This window comes from Garra rufa, chromosome 25, assembly GCF_049309525.1.
Source record: "Garra rufa chromosome 25, GarRuf1.0, whole genome shotgun sequence".
NCBI lineage: Eukaryota > Metazoa > Chordata > Actinopteri > Cypriniformes > Cyprinidae > Garra > Garra rufa.
The window spans coordinates 5,699,665-5,718,469 of record NC_133385.1 but is presented as its reverse complement, the minus strand read 5'-3'; the positions used below and the strand labels follow the sequence as shown (position 1 = coordinate 5,718,469).

Sequence of the window (18,805 nt, the reverse complement as noted above, 5' to 3'; positions counted from 1 at the left end):
GATTATGAATGTGGTTAAATTCTGACTTTAAATCATCAGAAGTCTCGTCCTCTTGTATGACTCCTTGCGTAGCGTCTTCTCGCCTCTTCGCGGTCGCCGCCCTTGGATGCGTCAGGGCTCGTGATGAATCAGCGCTGATGGATGAGCGGGTCTCTGGCTGCGCAGTCAGTGAGTGAAGAGTGTCTGCGGGGGCTGCAGACCACCACGGTCGAGAGAAACGCTTTCATTTGCACTGCTAATCCCTCAGCTAAAGGAGTCTTCGTGGGTTTGGTCCGGCCCATTGTGTGGCTAACGCCGTGCCACATTGTGTTTCATTCTCTGATATGTTGTTATCCAGAGGCCGATGCATTAGACGCTCCCCTTTGGCTTCAGCGTGTGGCAGCTAAACGTCCTGTTGTTATTTTGTGCTTTCAGAGTAGATAAAACGTCCTCCGAAGACCCTTCCTCAGGCGTAAACCGATCTTTACGGTGCGTGGAATGGATAAAATAGCACTGGTGAATGGCCTAAACCTGGCTAAGTGGCAGTTCTTCAGTCATATTTTCTGTGCAGCACCCTAAAAAGGTCAAAATGAGTCAGAAAAGCTTTTCTTGTGGGCCAAACAGTGGGCATCATTCATGAAACACAAGCAGAACAAATTTGTGCGGGTCATTTGTAACTTCATTCTTAATCGTCCTAAACTGAATGCGACTTTATGTATGAATGGCATTATGAATGATTCATACACATAAATGATTCACAGGCATTTCATATGAATCCGTTCTTAGTTGCATTTATTTAGGAAAATTAAGAATGAACTTACTTACAGATGACTTACAAAAATTTGTTCTGCTTGGTTTTTTTTTATTAATTTTTTTATTCGAGTGAATCATAGCCCTACATTGTACATTTTTTAAATAGCAAACGTGTTTTGTTTTTTAAAGCTTCGAAATGGCAAGAAAAATGGTCGAGCTATTTCCAGTGAATTAATTAAATATATTTTAGACAGTATTTATTTATTTTGATTTAAAAATACAACTATATTAATATATTTTATAATAAGTATTAGAATTGTTTTGCTATACTATTCTATTCAATTCTTGTATTTAATTAAGTATATTTAATTCTTGCATATAACCAAGTATATTTTAGACAATATTTATATATTTAGATTTGTACAATACATTTATATTAATATATTTTATAATATGTAATAGACTTGTTTTGCTATACTATTCTATTTATTTCTAGCATTTAATTGAATTTTTGCATATAATTTACATGTAATTAAGTATATTTTAGACAATATTTATACATTTAGATTTTTTAAAACACATTTATATATTTATATATTTTATGTTTTAGAATTGCTTTGCTATACTGTTCTGTTTCATTATAGCATTTAATTACATCTTTGCATTTAATTAAATATATTTAATTCTTGCATGTAAATAAGTATATTTTAGAAAAATATATTCTATTTTTAAAAAGAATTGTTTTGCTATACTATTCTATTTAATTCTTGTATTTAATTCATTTTGCATTTAATTAAATCTAATAATTCTAGCATGTAATTAAGTATATATTAGAGAATATTTATGTATTAAAATTTATAAAATACATTAATATAAATATATTTTATAATATGTATTTGAATTGTTTTGCTATACTAATCTATTTAATTCTAGCATTTAAATATATTTCATTCTTGCATATAATTAAGTATATTTTTGGACAATATTTATATATTCAGATTTTCAAAATACATTTATATAAATATATATTTTGTAATATGTTTTAGACTTGTTTATTAAGTATGTTAGACTACATTATATATTTAGACTTGTACAATACATTTATATGAATATATTTTATAATATTTAATAGACTTGTTTTGTTACACTATTTTATTTAATTCTAGCATTCAATTTTTGCATATAATTAAATATATTTATTTTTTACATGTAGTTAAGTATATTTTAGACTATTTATATATTTAAAATTTTATAATACATTTATATATTTTATGTTTTAGAATTGCTTTGCTATACAGTTCTATTTAATTCTAGCGTTTAATTAAATATATTAATTCTTGCATGCAATTAAATATATTTTAGACAATATTTATATATTCTAAAATACATACATATATATATATATATATATATATATATATATATATATATATATATATATATAAACATATTTTATAATATGTATTTTTGCTGCACTATTGTTGTTATTAGTTGCATCTAATTAAATATATGTAAATGCAAAAATGTTATTAAATATTTAATATTTATATATTCTGATTTTCAAAAATACATTTATATTAGTGTTTTTTATAACATGTGTTAGACTTGTTTTGCTATACTATTCAATTTAATTCTAGCATTTAATTCTTGCATATAACCAAGTATATATTAGGCAATATTTGTATATTCAGATTTTCAAAATACATTTATATAAATATATTATGTAATATGTATTGGAATTGTTTTTTCGCATTTAATTAAATATATTTAATTCTTGCATGTAATTAGGTATATTTTAGACTATTTATATATTCTGGTTTTCAAAATACATTTATTTTATAATATATATTGTGTGTAATTAAGTATATATTACACAATATTTAGATATTTAGATTTTCAAAACACATTTATATTAAAATAATTTATAATATGTATTAGACTTGTTTTGCTATACTGTTCTATTGAATTTAATGAAATGTTTGTATTTAATGAAATATATGAATTCTTGCTTGTAATTAAGTATATTTTAGACAATACATATTCTGATTTTTAAAATACATATGTATACAGTATATATATACATTAGTATAATGTCTTTTTTTGCTGAACTATTGTATTAAATTAGTTGCATTTAAATATATGTAAATGCAAAAATGTGATTAAATATATTTTAGACAATATATATTCAGATTTTTAAAATACATTTGTAGAAATAGTTTTGCGATAATATTCTATTTTATTCTAGCATTTAATTAATTTTTTGCATTTTATTAAATATAATAATTCTTGGATGTAATAAAGTATATTTTAGACAATATTTCTATTTTATAACATGTATTTTTGCTGCATTATTGTATTTAATAGTTGCATTTAATTAACTATATGTAAATGCAAAAATGTTTTTTGAAATACATTTATATGAATATATTTTATAAAAAGTATTAGAATTGTTTTGCTATACTATTCTATTGAATTCCAGCATTTAATTAAATATACTTGTATTTAATAGTTTAATTTAAATATATACATTTAAAATATATATATTAATTAGTAATTCATGAATTATTAATTTAATTTTAGACACTATTTATTCAGATTTTTAAAAAGCAGTATTTAAAAAAAGTATTTTATATGTATTATTTTAACAAAATGCAAAATTCCTTGAAAGATTTTTTGTCAGAATAAACAGCTATTTATTTAATTTATATATTTATTTTTGAATGGTTATCAATAGAAATTCTTCATTAATCTAACAGCATTTCTATATTTATGTCTGCACTAATGCAATGATCGAATGATGTCCTAAAATGTTCATTGACAATGAACAAGTTCACTGCATTTTATGTTTCTTTTTTTTTTTTTTTGTGGCTTAACATTTACTTAATACATATATAGGTAGATATATTAGTAGATATATGCATATTTACCAATTACCAAATTGGTCCAATTTTTTCCAGTCATCTCAAAAATGACAATAGACAAGACAATAAATATGCATTATTTTTATAGCATTTACTAAATGTTTTGTCAAATTTTGATAGCAGGATAAACAGCAGCAGTATGAACTAAAAAATAAAGTTACCACGCAGGAACTCAAATGGATCTTTTGTCAAATCGCTTCGTTTAAATGAACCGATTCACTAAATAACTCAAACTTAGATTCCCCGCCTATACGGCTAATGCAAAGTGAAAGCCTCGTCCCTCCACGGCGTCTACATTTCTGACACGCTTGGCTAAAATTCCTCCGGTCTGTGTGAAGGACAGTAGTAGTAGCCAACGTCACATACCTGATCACAGACAGCATGTCTCTGCCGTCGCCTCCGTTTGCAACGTTAACTTCCCTGCGCTCAAATATTGCATCACTTGGAGCGGCCGCTGACCACAGGTGCATATCCCTACCAGATGTTTCCACCGACTGGAACTTTTTTTTTTTTATCTTGCCTTTTTTTACCCGGCCCGAGGTGAAGCCAAACTGAGAGCCGCTCAAGAGAAGATGCCACGGCGTTTGATTTCCCACCGTCCGCTCCTGCGGATGTCGGTACATTCCCCATGCTCGTGGTAGTCCAGGAAGTCACCGCAGTTTTGGGCTATTCCAGGCCTGCATTTCTGTTATCCAGACGTCATCGGTGTCCCGGGCCAGGGATTCATCCTCGTGTCAACAAGGAGAGCGTTGATGCAACAGACTGGACCTCCTTTCCCAGCCGCTCAGACCACACACACATTTTTGCATCGGGTGCCACAAATGAAATGTGGAAATTACACACGAGTAAGTGTTTCCCAGACCGGCCAGCTCAAAGCGGGGTTTCTGCGGGTCTTATAAAGTCATAAGTCGCCCTTCACCCACAAATTAAGGCCTAAAATTGCAGCAGAAAGTCTTAACATTCATAGTCATGGCTTTAAATGTTGCATGCACTGCGAAAAATAATTCTCTTAAGTCAGACTTGCGAGATACAAACTCACAATTGCGAGAAAAAAATCTGAATAACAAGAAATAAACTCAATTGCGAGGAAAAAAGTCAGAATTGTGAGATATAAACTCTTAATTGTGAGAAAACAAGTCAATTGCGAGATATAAACTCTTAATTGTGAGAAAACAAGTCAGAATTACGAGATATAAACTCAATTGTGAGAAAACAAGTCAATTACGAGATATAAACTCAATTGTGAGAAAACAAGTCAATTGCGAGATATAAACTCAATTGTGAGAAAACAAGTCAATTGCGAGAAATAAACTCAATTGTGAGAAAACAAGTCAATTGCGAGAAATAAACTCAATTGTGAGAAAACAAGTCAATTGCGAGAAATAAACTCAATTGTGAGAAAACAAGTCAATTGCGAGATATAAACTCAATTGTGAGAAAACAAGTCAATTGCGAGAAATAAACTCAATTGTGAGAAAACAAGTCAGAATTGTGAGATATAAACTCAGTTGTGAGAAAACAAGTCAATTGCGAGATATAAACTCAATTGTGAGAAAACAAGTCAGAATTGTGAGATATAAACTCAGTTGTGAGAAAACAAGTCAATTGCGAGATATAAACTCAATTGTGAGAAAACAAGTCAGAATTGTGAGATATAAACTCAGTTGTGAGAAAACAAGTCAATTGCGAGATATAAACTCTTAATTGTGAGAAAACAAGTCAGAATTGTGAGATTTAAACTCACAAATGTGAGAATATAAGTCAGAATTTTCTGCGGGTCTTATAAAGTTATAAGTCGCCCTTCACCCACAAATTAAGGCCTAAAATTGCAGCAGGAAGTCTTAATATTCATAGTCACGGCTTTAAATGTTGCATGCACTGCAAAAAATGAATCTATTTGTCAGGGTTATGGGCTTGTTTTTACCTCTGTCTTTGTTCCTGTTTCCTTATTTGGTCATATTCCTTTCCTTGTTAAGTTAATTGATGAATCCCTGCACCTGGTTCTTGTTAGTTATCCTTATTAGTCATCGTTTGTCTAATATATATATAGCACTGCCTTTCTAACGTTTCTTTGTCCTGTCTTATATTGTGTTTAAAGGTTGTTTTCTCTCTTGTTGATTTATTAAATAATGTGTTTTGGACATCGTGTTTCCCTATGCTTCTCACACCACAACATGTGACAGAAGACAGGACCATCAAAATGAACTGTGCTGAGGATTTCCTGATAAACATCCAGCAAGAGGAAAGGCCATTGGAAATTTTAAATGCCAAAAGCATTTTAAATCTGAGAGCTGGAGCGATTCGATGATTAACGCATGCTTTCGGATGGGACTAAGAGATGATCGTTTGTTTTGTTTGTTGACTCCTGACGATTGCCGCAAACCCGTAGCAGATTTAATTAATTATGTCCTTGATCTAAGTAATTCTAAATTCTATGTCGATGTGGAGAATCCGAGAGCATGCGAATGCTCCAGCTCACCACAAGCCAGCGTCCTCCACCTGCTGCTCCAATGAGCTCGCTCCATCAGATCCTCCCGTTCTTTCCCAAGTCCTCCAAAGCTCCATTCTCATTCTTAGCCCAGAACCACTGACCACCACACAGTGCTCAATCCTGCCGGCCGCTCTGCACTTAAGCCCGCCGGCTGCTGCTGACATTATGGACATGTCACTCCCTCCAGAGTTCTCTGTCCCTTTCCTCTCTCCTTCATCTCCTGAGGCTTCTTCATGTCCGCTGGTCCTGTCCAGCCCTCCTGAGGCTCCTTTGTCTCCGCTGGTCCTGTCCAGCCCTCCTGAGGCTCCTTTGTCTCTGCTGGTCCTGTCCAGCCCTCCTGAGGCTCCTTTGTCTCTGCTGGTCCAACCCAGCCCTTCTGAGTATCTCCTTCGTCTCCGCTGGTCCTGTCCAGCCCTTCTGAGTCTCCTTCATCTCCGCTGGTCCTGTCCAGCCCTTCTGAGTCTCCTTCATCTCTTCTGGTCCAACCCAGCCCTCCTGAGTATCTTTCATCTCCGCTGGTCCCGTCCAGCCCTCCTGAGTCTACTTCGTCTCCGCTGGTCCTGTCCAGCCCTCCTGAGGCTCCTTTGTCTCTGCTGGTCCTGTCCAGCCCTCCTGAGGCTCCTTTGTCTCTGCTGGTCCAACCCAGCCCTTCTGAGTATCTCCTTCGTCTCCGCTGGTCCTGTCCAGTCCTTCTGAGTCTCCTTCATCTCTTCTGGTCCAACCCAGCCCTCCTGAGTATCTTTCGTCTCCGCTGGTCCCGTCCAGCCCTCCTGAGTCTACTTTGTCTCCGCTGGTCCCGTCCAGCCCTCCTGAGTCTACTTCGTCTCCGCTGGTCCCATCCAGCCCTCCTGAGTCTACTTCGTCTCCGCTGGTCCCGTCCAGCCCTCCTGAGTCTACTTCGTCTCTGCTGGTCCCGTCCAGCCCTCCTGAGTCTACTTCGTCTCCGCTAGTCCCGTCCAGCCCTCCTGAGTCTACCTCGTCTCCGCTGGTCCCGTCCAGCCCTCCTGAGTATCTTTCGTCTCCGCTGGTCCCGTCCAGCCCTCTTGAGTATCTTTCGTCCAGCCCTCCTAAGGCTCCTTCGTCTCCGCTGGTCCCGTCCAGCCCTCCTGAGTCTACTTCGTCTCTGCTGGTCCCGTCCAGCCCTTCTGAGTCTCCTTCGTCTCCGCTGGTTCTGTCCAGCCCTCCTGAGTATCTTTCGTCTCCGCTGGTCCGGTCCAGCCCTCCTGAGTATCTTTCGTCCAGCCCTCCTAAGGCTCCTTCGTCTCCGCTGGTCCTGTCCAGCCCTCCTGAGTATCTTTTGTCCAGCCCTCCTGAGTATCTTTCGTCTCCACTGGTCCCATTCAGCCCTCCACAGTATCTTTCGTCCAGCGCTCCTTAGTATCTTTCGTCCAGCCCTCATGAGTATCTTTCGTCTCCATTGGTCCCATTCAGCCCTCCTGAGTATCTTTTCATCTCCGCTGCTCCCGTCCAGCCCTCCTGAGTCTACTTCGTCTCCGCTGGTCCCGTCCAGCCCTTCTGACTCTCCTTCGTCTCCGCTGGTCCCATCCAGCCCTCCTGAGTATCTTTCATCTCCGCTGGTACCGTCCAGCCCTCCTGAGTCTACTTTGTCTCCGCTGGTCCCATCCAGCCCTTCCTCAGTCTCCTTTGTCTCCGCTGGTCCCGTCCAGCCCCCCTGAGGCTCCTTTGTCTCCACTGGCTCCATCTAGCCCCCCTGAGTCTCTTTCGTCTCCGCTGGTCCCATCCAGCCCTCCTGAGTATCTTTCGTCTCCGCTGGTCCTGTCCAGCCCCCCTGAGTCTCTTTCGTCTCCGCTGGTCCCATCCAGCCCTCCTGAGTATCTTTCATCTCCGCTGGTCCTGTCCAGCCCTCCTGAGTCTTCTTCGTCTCCGCTGCTCCCGTCCAGCCCTTCCTGAGTCTCCTCTGCTCCACTGTTCCCATCCAGCCCACCTGAGTATCTTTCGTCTCCGTCTCGTCTTCCATCTGTTTGTTTTGGACTTCCTGGCACCATCGTGTTTCCCTGTGCTTCTCACACCACAACCTGTGGACACTCTTCCTCAGAATTTGTGTTTTGTTTTCCAATACAAATATCTAAACATCCTTAAATCAAGAGTGAGATGCAAGTTGAACAAGTATCTAGAAATTGAACAAATTTAAGTGACTTAATGCATAAAGGTTTTTGCTTTTTTTTAGTAAGTGTTTTTAGAGTATTTTATAGTACTGAATTATATTTATGCAGTATGTATAACCAATTAATTAACTGTTTGAAAAGGATGAAAAGCTGAAAAGGATTTTTAAAGAAGACTTTTGGCAGAATGTTATTGCTGAAATGGAAAAAGAAAGAGTTTTTAGAGTAAAAAAATAGATTTTTTTTCTCACAATTACAAGTTTACATCTCATAATTCTACCTTTTTCTTGCAATTGCAAGTTTATATCTTTCAATTCTGACCTTTTTTTTCCACAATTGTGAGTTTACATCTCGTAATTCAGACTTTTTTTCTCACAATTGCGTGATATAAACTCACAATTGCAAGAAAGCTAGAATTGCAAAATAAAAACTCACAATTCTGACTTTTTTCTCGCAGTTGTGACTTTATCTCGCAATTCTGATTTTTTTTCTTACAATTTTTGTAAGAAGTTTACATCTCATAATTCTAACTTTTTCTCGAAATTTTGCAATTCTGACAATTGTAAGTTTACATCTCGGAATTCAGACTTTTTTTTTCTTGCAAGTGGGAGTTTGTATCTCGCAATTCTGACTTTTTCTAACAATTGCAAGTTTGTATCTTGCCATTTTGACTTTTTTCCTCAGAATTGCATGATATAAACTCGCAATTGCAGGTTTTTTAAATCATAATTGCAAGATAAAAACTTGCATTTCTTACTGCTTTCTCAGAATTGCATGATTAAATACCCATAATTCTGCCTTTTTTCTCGCAAATGCGTTTGTATTGTTTATATCTCACTATTCTGACTTTTTCCTCACAATTTTTACTTTTTTCTCAGAACTGCAGGATTTAGATTTTTCTCGCAAATGCGAGTTTATATCTTGTTATTCAGAATTTTTAAAACGTACAATTGTTATAAAGTCTAATTTTGAAAGGAAAAAAGACTTTATAGCTCGCGATGCAAGCTTATATCATAAAATTCTGAGAACATAATGACATTCTATTCAATTATGCCTTAATTATCTTTCAAAAATCTTCAATTTACCTTTATAAAACCTGCAAAAACCCTGACAAAGACTCTCTCTTCTTGAAATGTTGACTTTGTAGTGATGAGCACCACCTTGAGTCAACCTACCTAGAGCGGCGCTAAAAACAAACACGGTTGCTGCTGTTCTGATGCTTTTAGATGGTCACCATAGACACGCTTGTGTTTTCACTCACTCGTGACTGCTGCACAAACGTGTGGATGACAGAAATGGCCATTACGAGTCCAGAACAAATGCCAAGCACTGGGAGTTTCAAGCCTTCTGAAGAAGCTCTAAAGCATCTTTTATTTGGATTTGTCTGTTTATAGTAACTAAATAGGGAATGTCATTTTTTATGTTAATATTTTCTCTTTCTTCTGCATATTTTACACCTGTTTGTGGTACGACTAAATGTCCCACAAGCAATAAAATAAAATCTAAACTCTGATGTGCTTTGTGCTTTGACAAAACAGCATCAGATTAATTTTGTTTTGACATTAGTGTAATTAAACTGATGTGAAATGAGAAGCGTTCAACAACTAAACAGAAATTTTAGGCTCTTTTTAAATTTTATTATTTAGTAGTACTAGTAATAGTACTAAAAATGTTACTTTTACTATAACATTGAAGTGCAAAATAAATTACAATTTTTTCTCTTGTACAGTAAAAATTATGTATTTTATTATTCAGTTTTATTATTTATTTTTACAGTAAAAATTAATGTTGTTATTATTATTGCTGTTGTTATTTTTATTATTTAGTAGTACTAGTAATATAACTAAAAATGTTACTTTTACTTCAACATTAAAGTAAAAAATAAATTACAAAAATTCTAATTTTTCTCTTGTACAGTAAAAATGAATAAGTTGTTGTTGTTATTATTATTATTATTATTATTATTGCTGTTGTTGTATTATATTAGTTTAAGATTTCAATTTATTTTTATTCTTAAATGTTTTTAATTGTATTATTTAGTAATACTTTTAAATAGTAAAAATGTTAATTTTACCGTAGCATTAAAGTAAAAAATTAATTGCCAAAATTCACATTTTTCTCTTGTACAGTAAAAATGAATAATAGTTATTATTAGTAGTAGTGGTAGTAGTAGTAGTAGTAGTAGTAGTAGTCGTAGTATTGCTGTTGGTATAATATATTATTTTAATATTCAATTTTATTATTTTTATTTTAAAAGTTTTTATTTTATTATTTAGTAGTACTAGTAATATTACTAAAAAATTACTTTTACTCTAATATTAAAGTAAAAAATAAATCACAAAAATTCTAAATTTTCTCTTGTACAGTAAAAATGAATAATAGTTATTATTATTATTATTGCTGTTGAATATTATTTTAATATTCCATTTTATTATTTTTAAATGTTTTTTATTGTATTATTTAGAAGTACTTTTAATAGTAAAAATGTTGCTGTTGTTATCTCTGTATTTTATTATTTAATAATCAATTTTATTATTTTTAGATGTTTTATTATTTTTATTTTTAAATGTTTTTTCACTTTATTTTTATTAGTGCTAGTAATAGTAGTAAACATGTAAATTGTACTATAGCATTAAAGTAAAAAAATTACAAAAATTAATTTTTTTCCCTTGTACAGTAAAAATTAATAATAGTTATTATTATTACTATTATTATTATTATCTAATAATCCTAGAAACATGCTAGTAACATGCTTATCATGCAACCAGCCAAGATATTCTAGGAGCTGCCCTATCAACCAACCTGGGTACCCTAGCAACCACATAGCAACACCTTAGCAACCATTGTGAGTACCCTAGTAACCGCATAGCAACACCCTAACAACCAACCAGAGTACCTTAGCAACTGAATGCTGGCAACATGCTAGTAACTTGTTAATCATACTAGCAACATGCCAGTAACATGCTAAACATGTTAACAACTTGCCAGTACCTTGCTAATCATGGTAACATTGTAGTACCATGCTTATAATGTTAAAAACTTGTTACTGACATGCTAATCTTGTTAAAAACATGCTAAAACATGTTAATAGCATGCTAATCATGTTAACAACATGCTAGTAACTTGATAATCATGCTAGCAACATCTTAGTAACATGTTAGTCATGTTAGAAACATGCTACTGACATGCTAATCATGTTACGTTGGTAATGTGTTATGTTAGTAACTTGCCAATCATACTAGGAACATGCTAGTACCTTGTTAATCTTGTTAAAAACATGCTAGTAACATGGTAACATCTTAGTAACATACTAATCATTCTAACATGCTAGTACCTTGCTAGCATGGTAATCATGCTAAAAACATACTACTGACATGCTAATCATGTTAATAACATGTTAGTAACTTGCTAATCATGCAACCAGCCCAGGTACTCTACCTCAACCTCACTCAACCACATAGCAATACCCTAGCAACCACTTTGAGTACCCGAGCAATTAACCTAGAAACCACCCAAGGTACCCTAGCAACCACATATCAACACCCTAGCAACCACTTTGAGTACCTAAGCAACCAACCTAGAAACCACCCCAGGTACCCTAGCAACCACTTTGAGTACCCAATCAACCAACCTAGAAACCACCCCAGGTACCCTAGCAACCACTTTGAGTACCGAAGCAACCAACCTAGAAACCACCCCAGGTACCCTAGCAACCACTTTGAGTACCCAAGCAACCAGCCTAGAAATCACCCCAGGTACCCTAGCAACCACTTTGAGTACCCAAGCAACCAACCTAGAAACCACCCCAGGTACCCTAGCAACCACATAGTAACACCCTAGCAACCACTTTGAGTACCCAAGCAACCAACCTAGAACCTCCCCCAGGTATCCTAGCAACCACTTTGAGTACCCAAGCAACCAACCTAAAAAAAACCACCCCAGGTACCCTAGCAACCACATAGCAACACCCTAGCAACCACTTTGAGTACCCAAGCAACCAACCTAGAAACCACCCCAGGTACCCTAGCAACCACATAGCAACACCTTAGCAACCACTTTGAGTACCCAAGCAACCAACCTAGAAACCACCCCAGGTACCCTAGCAACATGTTTTTCTGATGGACTGTACTGCCTTGATAACATTCAAACGTTAACCTTTAAAACTAATTTAAACTAAAACTTTAAAACTACTTCAAACTGAAAACCTTCAATCTTCAAGCATATAAAATGTTCTCTGACTTTCTGGCTAGGCTTTGTCAAGCCAACTTAAAGTTTGTCTGCAAACTTTTCAATCTAGTTTCTTATTTCATATCTGCAGGCCACGTATAGGCCACGTATTGCGATGACACACTGTCAATAATTGAGGTTAATGGATTTGTACAACGGTCTGTGTGTTGCTCAGACACACCACAGCGTCAACAAATATTGTTTTAACAGTGACATGTCTCGTAAATCACATCAAGCTCCTTTATTGTAATCCAAAGCCCGAGGGGAAACGGGACGGAGGAGCCGCTGCGCTCCGTACATCCGTGATTTATCCACACCAGCTGTTCTCCAGCACTGACTCACAGCACATCCGTCCGTCCTTAGGACCACCGTTGAGTTTATTTGAAGGAGCTTCTGGTCACGATATGAGGCCCCCGACTCGGGACCGTTCGTCGGGAAAGAGGTTGCTCCTCGTACTGAGCGCAGGAAGGGCTTTGATGTGGCAGCGGCTCGAACGGCCAGACAAACACACATACAGACGTCATGATTCCACACGACCGCGAGTGTCTGCCGTCGCCATCGCTGCCAGTTGTTTGTGGCTCTTTTGTGTTATGGTGATTTAGGAAGTCTATTCTCTCGGCTAGGAGGGGAAGCTACCCATGACGTCTGCGCGCTCAAAGACGGCCAATTACACTCCTCGGGGTTTCATTATAATGCGTTTCATCTTGGTCACACGGATCTTTCATGCTCAGGCGCCATCGTGGAGTAAATTAAGTAAAGATTTTTACATGAGAACAAACAAAACACTTTCTTTTTTAAAAAGTTTTTACATTACAGTGGTCGGCCAAAATGGAAAACCGTTGCACATACTTGTTCAAATCAAGTTTTTATCCACCTTTTTCTTCATGTAAGAGTGGGTGCAGCCATTTGTACATTTGATGGGTCCGGCTTTCGGTCTCAACAGCTTGTTTTGCTGCTTGATATTGGAAATTGCTGTGTATTGCCATATTATTTTAATGTATTATCTTAATTATGAACACACTGGTTTGTAGTGCAAACAGTTTTACTGTTTACTGCACGTTGTTGTTCTTCTCGTTATTTCCCTATAGTGGATAATGAACTGGAAATCTCAGCAAATTAGGCTTACTTTTGCATTAAAGAAAAAGGTAGATTATCTTTAAATATTTATAAGTTAACATTAATGTATTTTTTTTTATATAGAAGTATTGTTTTATTGTACTGTTTTTTTTTTTGTTTTGTTTTTTGACTGAAATTTATTATTAAAATAGTTTTTGGTCATTGAAATAAAGCTAAATAAATATATAATTGTTTTTATTTTTAAACTGAAATCTATTATTATTATTATTATTAATTTTATTTGTTAATTTTATTCTTCTACTATTTATTTGTTTATTATTATTATTATTATTACTATTGTATTAGATTTTTAGCATTTATAAATATTTATAACTTAACATTAATGTAGGTTTTTGAATATAGTATTATAATATAATTATTTTTTAGTATTAGTTTTTATTTTGAAATTTATTATTATTATTATTATTATTATTATTATTTTATTGTTTTCGATTTTTAGCATTCATAAATATTTATAACTTAACACTAATGAATATGAATCTGGTAGAAGTATTGTTTTATTGTTCTACTATTTATTTAGTTTTTTTTATTTTTATTGTATTGTATATTATTAGCATTTATAAATATTTATAACTTAACATTAATAGAGGTTTATGAATATGGTATACATTGTTTTATTGTTTCACTTTTTTGTTTTTATAGACTGAAATGTTTTTATTATTATTATAATTATTTCTATATATTTATATCTATACTATTAAACAATTGAAATATGAATGTAAATATAAGTTTACAAATAAGTATAATTTAATTTTTCTTTTTTATTTTATTTTTCTACTTTTTTTGTTTTAATTTTTAACTCAAATGTATTATTATTATTATTATTATTGTCCTATATTTTTAGCATTTAAAAATATTTATAACTTAATGTTAATGTAGGTTTTTAAATATAGTAGAAGTATGTTTATTGTTCTGCTATTAAACATTTTTTAACGAAAATAGTTATTTTATTGTTGTAGTATTTTTGTTTTATTTTTAACTTAATTATTATTAATATTATTCATATTTATCTCTCTTTATTAATAAACAATTAATGGTTTGTAGTTATTAAAATAAAGCTAAAATACATAAAATAAAATTGAATTTAAAAAATATATATAAACAAAAATATATAAAAAACCTACAAAATTAATAAAACAAAGTAAAAAAAAATAAAGCTTATAAAATATTAATACTCTAATATAATAAATAAATAATACTAAAACAACACTAGTTAACTAATAATACCTAATGCAACTGTTAATTAATTTAACATTATTGTAAATGTTTGCTAAAAAAATTTTGCACCAAAGTTACATAACAGATACTAAATTTATGGGTTTATTGATAAACCACATATAAATTAAAATCTGTTATGAATTAAGATACTGACGCTGTAAGTGTTCAGAGTTTGTTGTATTGGAAACGACAAGCCACAGACTAAAATAACTTAAATTAGTTTCAGAGTTGGTAGCTGGCGAATTGGTAGAAGGTTTTAGACGCTTGACTCGATCTTATATAATCTATGAATGAATTTGATCTGAATATCGCTTGAAGGGATGTCAAAAGAGTATGTTTCTCATCAGTCTCACCCACATTTCTATAAACTGCGAACGCTTGCCCTTCCCAATAACCTTTGTGTGAAAGCGCACCAACAATAACCGTCTGGACGGCAAAAAACCTCTTTGTGAGCTTTTGAAAGTGTCCTGGAAAAACAGAGAACACATTAAAGTCGGTCACGCCACAAAAGTGGGAAACAAGGCCGCATGCTTATAGCGAAGGAAAAACACGGGCCGGGGATGAACAACACATGGACGAGCGTCTTCAAACGGCCGCGCAGGCCTATCATCAGCAGGACCGAGATAGGAATCACGCTGTCGGAACCAGTTACATGGAATAAGCCTCTCTCCGTGTAGATTCATGCTTCCCGCTAATGTGCTCCCGCAAAGACTCACATATGCGTTTGGTTTGTTTAAAGAACACAAAAAAAACGAGGAGAATCTTTGGTAATGGGAAATTAGGTCAGAAAACCACTTGATGCGAATGTAATTTCCAGACAGGGATGCCTCTGGGCTCGGTCTGCGGTCCGCTGGCATTGTTAGCCGCATGCCACAGTGACACTCACCCACGATCATCCCATGATCCACACGCTTGACGATGTCGAACGAGTTCTGGACGTTGCCCTCCAGGATGTCGTAGACGATCTCCGGGGAGTCCATGTGAGAAAGGTGAGAAGGTGTCGGGGATCTCAGGAAGACGATTTCTGGGAATCAAAAGAGTGTGGATTTTTATTAGATGACACTTTGATGGGTGTGTCTTGCTGTGCTGAGATGCTCGCAGTGAAGAAACATCGGAATTGAGGCCTGATGTTTGGCTCGCTGATTGCTATTGTTTTATTGTTGTCAATTTGTTATTGAATTTCTTCACCCTTCTCTGTAAGCACATAAACAAACACGCCAGGATCTGGTCGACATGGAGACCAGAGTTGTGCAATATTCACAAGCGGAGAAGCTGCTTTTGCTGCTTCCAGTCTATGAGTATCTATCTATCTATCTATCTATCTATCTATCTATCTATCTATCTATCTATCTATCTATCTATCTATCTATCTATCTATCTATCTATCTATCTATCTATCTATCTATCTATCTATCTATCGTTCTATCGTTCTATCGTTCTATCGTTCAGTTGCTCTATTTATCATTCTGTATATCTATCTATCTATCTATCTATCTATTTCTATCTATCTATCTCTATCTATCTCTATCTATCTATCTATCTATCTATCTATCTATCTATCTATCTATCTATCGTTCTATCTATCGTTCTATCTATCTATCGTTCAGTTGCTCTATTTATCATTCTGTATATCTATCTATCTATCTATCTATCTATCTATCTATCTATCTATCTATCTATCTATCTATCGTTCTATCGTTCTATCGTTCTATCGTTCAGTTGCTCTATTTATCATTCTGTATATCTATCTATCTATCTATCTATCTATTTCTATCTATCTATCTCTATCTATCTATCTATCTATCTATCTATCTATCTATCTATCTATCTATCTATCTATCTATCTATCTATCTATCTATCTATCTATCTATCTATCGTTCTATCTATCTATCGTTCAGTTGCTCTATTTATCATTCTGTATATCTATCTATCTATCTATCTATCTATCTATCTATCTATCTATCTATCTATCTATCTATCTATCTATCGTTCAGTTGCTCTATTTATCATTCTGTATATCTATCTATCTATCTATCTATCTATCTATCTATCTATCTATCTCTATCTATCTATCTATCTATCTCTATCTATCTATCTATCTATCTATCGTTCTATCTATCTATCGTTCAGTTGCTCTATTTATCATTCTGTATATCTATCTATCTATCTATCTATCGTTCTATCGTTCAGTTGCTCTATTTATCATTCTGTATATCTATCTATCTATCTATCTATCGTTCTATCGTTCAGTTGCTCTATTTATCATTCTATCTCTCCTGTCGTTTTATCTATCTATCTATCTATCTATCTATCTATCTATCGTTCTATCTATCTATCGTTCTATCTATCTATCTATCTATCTATCTATCTATCTATCTATCTATCTATCTATCTATCGTTCTATTGTTCTATCTATCGTTCTATCGTTCTATCTATCGTTCTATCTATCTATCGTTCTATCTATCTATCTATCTATCTATCTATCTATCTATCTATCTATCGTTCTATCTATCTATCGTTCTATCGTTCTATCATTCTATCTATCTATCTATCTATCTATCTATCTATCTATCTATCTATCTATCTATCTATCTTTCTTTCTATCCTTTAATGTCATCGTTCTATCATCTACAGTCTCCTATCTATCTATCTACCTATCTATCATTCTATCGTTCAGTTGCTCTATTTATCATTCTATCTCTCCTGTCGTTTTATCATTCTATCCAACTATATGTTGCTCCATCCATCTATCTATCCATCTATCTATTATAGATTCCACCATGGTACTTGCAGTTACTGTATAATTTGTAGTCTGACACATCTCAGAACGCAGAGCTTGTGAAGCTTTTGCATTCACTTGTGTCAAGTATGATTTGGGCTTTATAGTTTGAGCTTGAGCTATTACACATTCAATTACTGCCAACCGTTGTCATGTGCAAAGCATGTCGTTTTAATAATAACAAAAGCACCACATTCGCATCATATATTTACGTTTACATTGAAAAGTCACCGATAGAACTGGAGATGATAGCCTTACCTTCCGGTTTGTTGAATTCTCTGAAGGTGGGAAGCGAGATGGCGGTGTGCGAGACAGAGAGGATGGGGTTGAGCACGCAGGAGATGTCGTTGGGCTGGCAGGATTTCACACAGCGGATGATGTCGGCACGGTCCACCCTCGGCCTGCTGGAGGAAGACAACACAAGCGTCTGAACCAGAACCAAGCCACTGACCTTTGTCCTGAGCTATATGTCAGCTTCTTCTGGGCTCTGCCAGAGGAATATACATGCTAATGATGCGGGATTCGGTTTCCCCCTGTCGGCACCGTTCTCAATGACGACACGCTAAAATGCCAAAGCGCTCCAAACACAGTAGGGCCCATTGTGAGACGAGTCGAGCAAACAGGCCGTGATCTCTGGTGATGACTGGGTAAAATAATCTTCCTTCACAGTCCAAGCTCTCCAACGACCGGACGCTTTCCAGCAGAACCCACCGCAGAACCGAGCACCCAGCGGGCGGGTGAAACCTTTACTGTATAAATATTATTTGCACAAATACACTGGCTGTTCTTAATATGGAGCTCATAACACAAACAATCAGGTTTTCGGGGGGTAAAAATCAGAACAGAAGACGACGCGAGGCCAAGAATCACACCACAAGAGAATTGGTGGTCAAGTTTCCTGTTAGCCACTCATGGTTTTTTGATGCTTTTCGAAGTTGTGACATTGATGTAAAACTTTTTCCCAAAAAATGTTTGGTTTAGCTGAGCATTCCCGGTTCGGTATCCCAAAATCTCTGTGGAATTTATGGAACGAGGGAGCTTTAAATCCTCAATGTCCTGACAAGACAACTCTGACTTTATTTAAAGCCACGTTTGGCTAATCAAACACAGATCTCTCTAATATCCAATTGCTTCTCCTATGTAAGAGATTCAATTGTCAAATCTTGTTAAATCTCA

General features: G+C 34.9%; 1 protein-coding gene across 1 annotated transcript in view; it reads right to left on the bottom strand.

Moving 5' to 3' along the window:
- fbln1 (fibulin 1) overlaps nt 1–18,229 on the bottom strand; it is a 32,352-nt gene extending 14,123 nt beyond the window's left edge. The window contains exons 1-3 of the mRNA XM_073831293.1: nt 18,201–18,229; nt 17,888–18,087; nt 15,736–15,873 (exon numbers count right to left, since the gene is read on the bottom strand). Of these exons, the coding sequence (XP_073687394.1) occupies nt 15,736–15,873; nt 17,888–18,087; nt 18,201–18,229 (367 nt within the window). The remainder of the gene's footprint in view (nt 1–15,735; nt 15,874–17,887; nt 18,088–18,200) is intronic.
- Nucleotides 18,230–18,805: the final 576 nt, after the last annotated feature.